Source organism: Eimeria mitis, genomic scaffold (genome assembly GCF_000499745.2).
Source record: "Eimeria mitis Houghton genomic scaffold, Emh_scaff238, whole genome shotgun sequence".
NCBI classification, from domain to species: Eukaryota; Apicomplexa; class Conoidasida; order Eucoccidiorida; family Eimeriidae; genus Eimeria; species Eimeria mitis.
In genome coordinates this window covers 21,070-22,312 of record NW_013570715.1, presented here as the reverse complement: position 1 = coordinate 22,312, position 1,243 = coordinate 21,070, and the positions used below count along the sequence as shown (strand labels likewise).

The following is a 1,243-nucleotide window of genomic DNA, read 5'->3' as shown; positions in this document are numbered from 1 at the left end:
CGGTGGCTGCTCATCAATGGTGAAGCAGCTCGTGCTGCGTCTCCCTCGCCCAGCAGCAGCAGCAGCAGCAACAGCAGCAACAGCAGCAGCAGCAGCAGCAGCAGGAACTAACAACCCGTTGCCCCCCTCCCCATCATCATCATCCTCATCATCATCAACCCGACCACCATCACCATCAGCAACAGCAGCAGCAGCAGCAGCAGCAGCAGCAGCAGCAGCAGGCAGCAGCAGCTACGAGGAGCGTTGTGTAGAGCTGCCGTGGCGCTTCGCCCGCAGCGAGAAACGGCTCCGCCGCTTCGTGTCTTCTCTTTTTGCTGTTGCTGCTGCTGATATACTCAGCCTCAAAACTGAACAAGGTACTGCTGCTGCTGCTGCTGCTGCTGCTGCTGCTGCTGGTAGTGCTGCTGCTGGTAGTGTTGCTGCTGCTGCTGCTGTTAATGCTGCTGCTGGTAGTGCTGCTGCTGCGATAGGTGCTGCTGCTATTGGTGCTGTTGTTGCTGCTGCAAGTGCTGCTGCTGCTGCTGATATTGCTGCTGCTTATCTTGCTGCTGCTGTTGTCGCTGCTGCTGCTGCTGCTGCTATTGCTGCTGCTAAGTTAGTTCCGCTGCTTGTGCAGCGGCTGTCTACAGAGCCACCGCTGCAGCAGCAGCAGCAGCAGCAGCCGTAGCAGCAGGAGCAGCAGCAGCAGCCGTAGCAGCAGGAGCAGCAGCAGCCGCCGCCGCCGCAGCAGCAGCAGCAATGCATGCATGCGCGTTTGTGTTGTGTAGGGTTTTCGCTGCCTCTGCATTGGGACGCACTGAAGACAGGCGGGTGTTACTACTTAGACATACGCGCGCAGCAGCCTGCTGCTGCTGCTGCTGCTGCTCCTGCTGCTGCTCCTGCTGCTGCTGCTGCTGATTCTGCTGCTGCAACTGCGGCCAAGCCGACTGCTGCTGAGGAGACTCCAGCAGCAGCAGCAACAGCAGCAGCAGCAGCAGCAGCAGCAAGATTTCCGCAGGAGCAGCAGAACAGGCCAGAGACAAGGCAGCAGCAGCAGCAGCAACAACAGCAGCCGCAGCAGCAGCAGCAGCGACAGCAACAGCAGCAGCAAGTTCTGCGGCAGTGCTTGAAACGGGAGCCTGACGAACAACAGCAGCAGCTGCAGCAGCAGCAGCAGATGCTGCTGCTGCAGCAGCAGCGGCAGGAGGCGAAGCGTGAAGAACATCAGCAACAGCAGCAGGTGCAACGGCAGCAACAACCGCAA

General features: G+C 59.9%; 1 protein-coding gene across 1 annotated transcript in view; it reads left to right on the top strand.

The window, feature by feature from the left end:
* Positions 1–1,243, top strand: part of EMH_0004790 (uncharacterized protein) — a gene marked incomplete at both ends in the record, with an annotated part of 2,216 nt that overhangs the window by 200 nt on the left and 773 nt on the right. The window contains 2 exons of the mRNA XM_013496925.1: positions 3–356; positions 768–1,219. Of these exons, the coding sequence (XP_013352379.1) occupies positions 3–356; positions 768–1,219 (806 nt within the window). The remainder of the gene's footprint in view (positions 1–2; positions 357–767; positions 1,220–1,243) is intronic.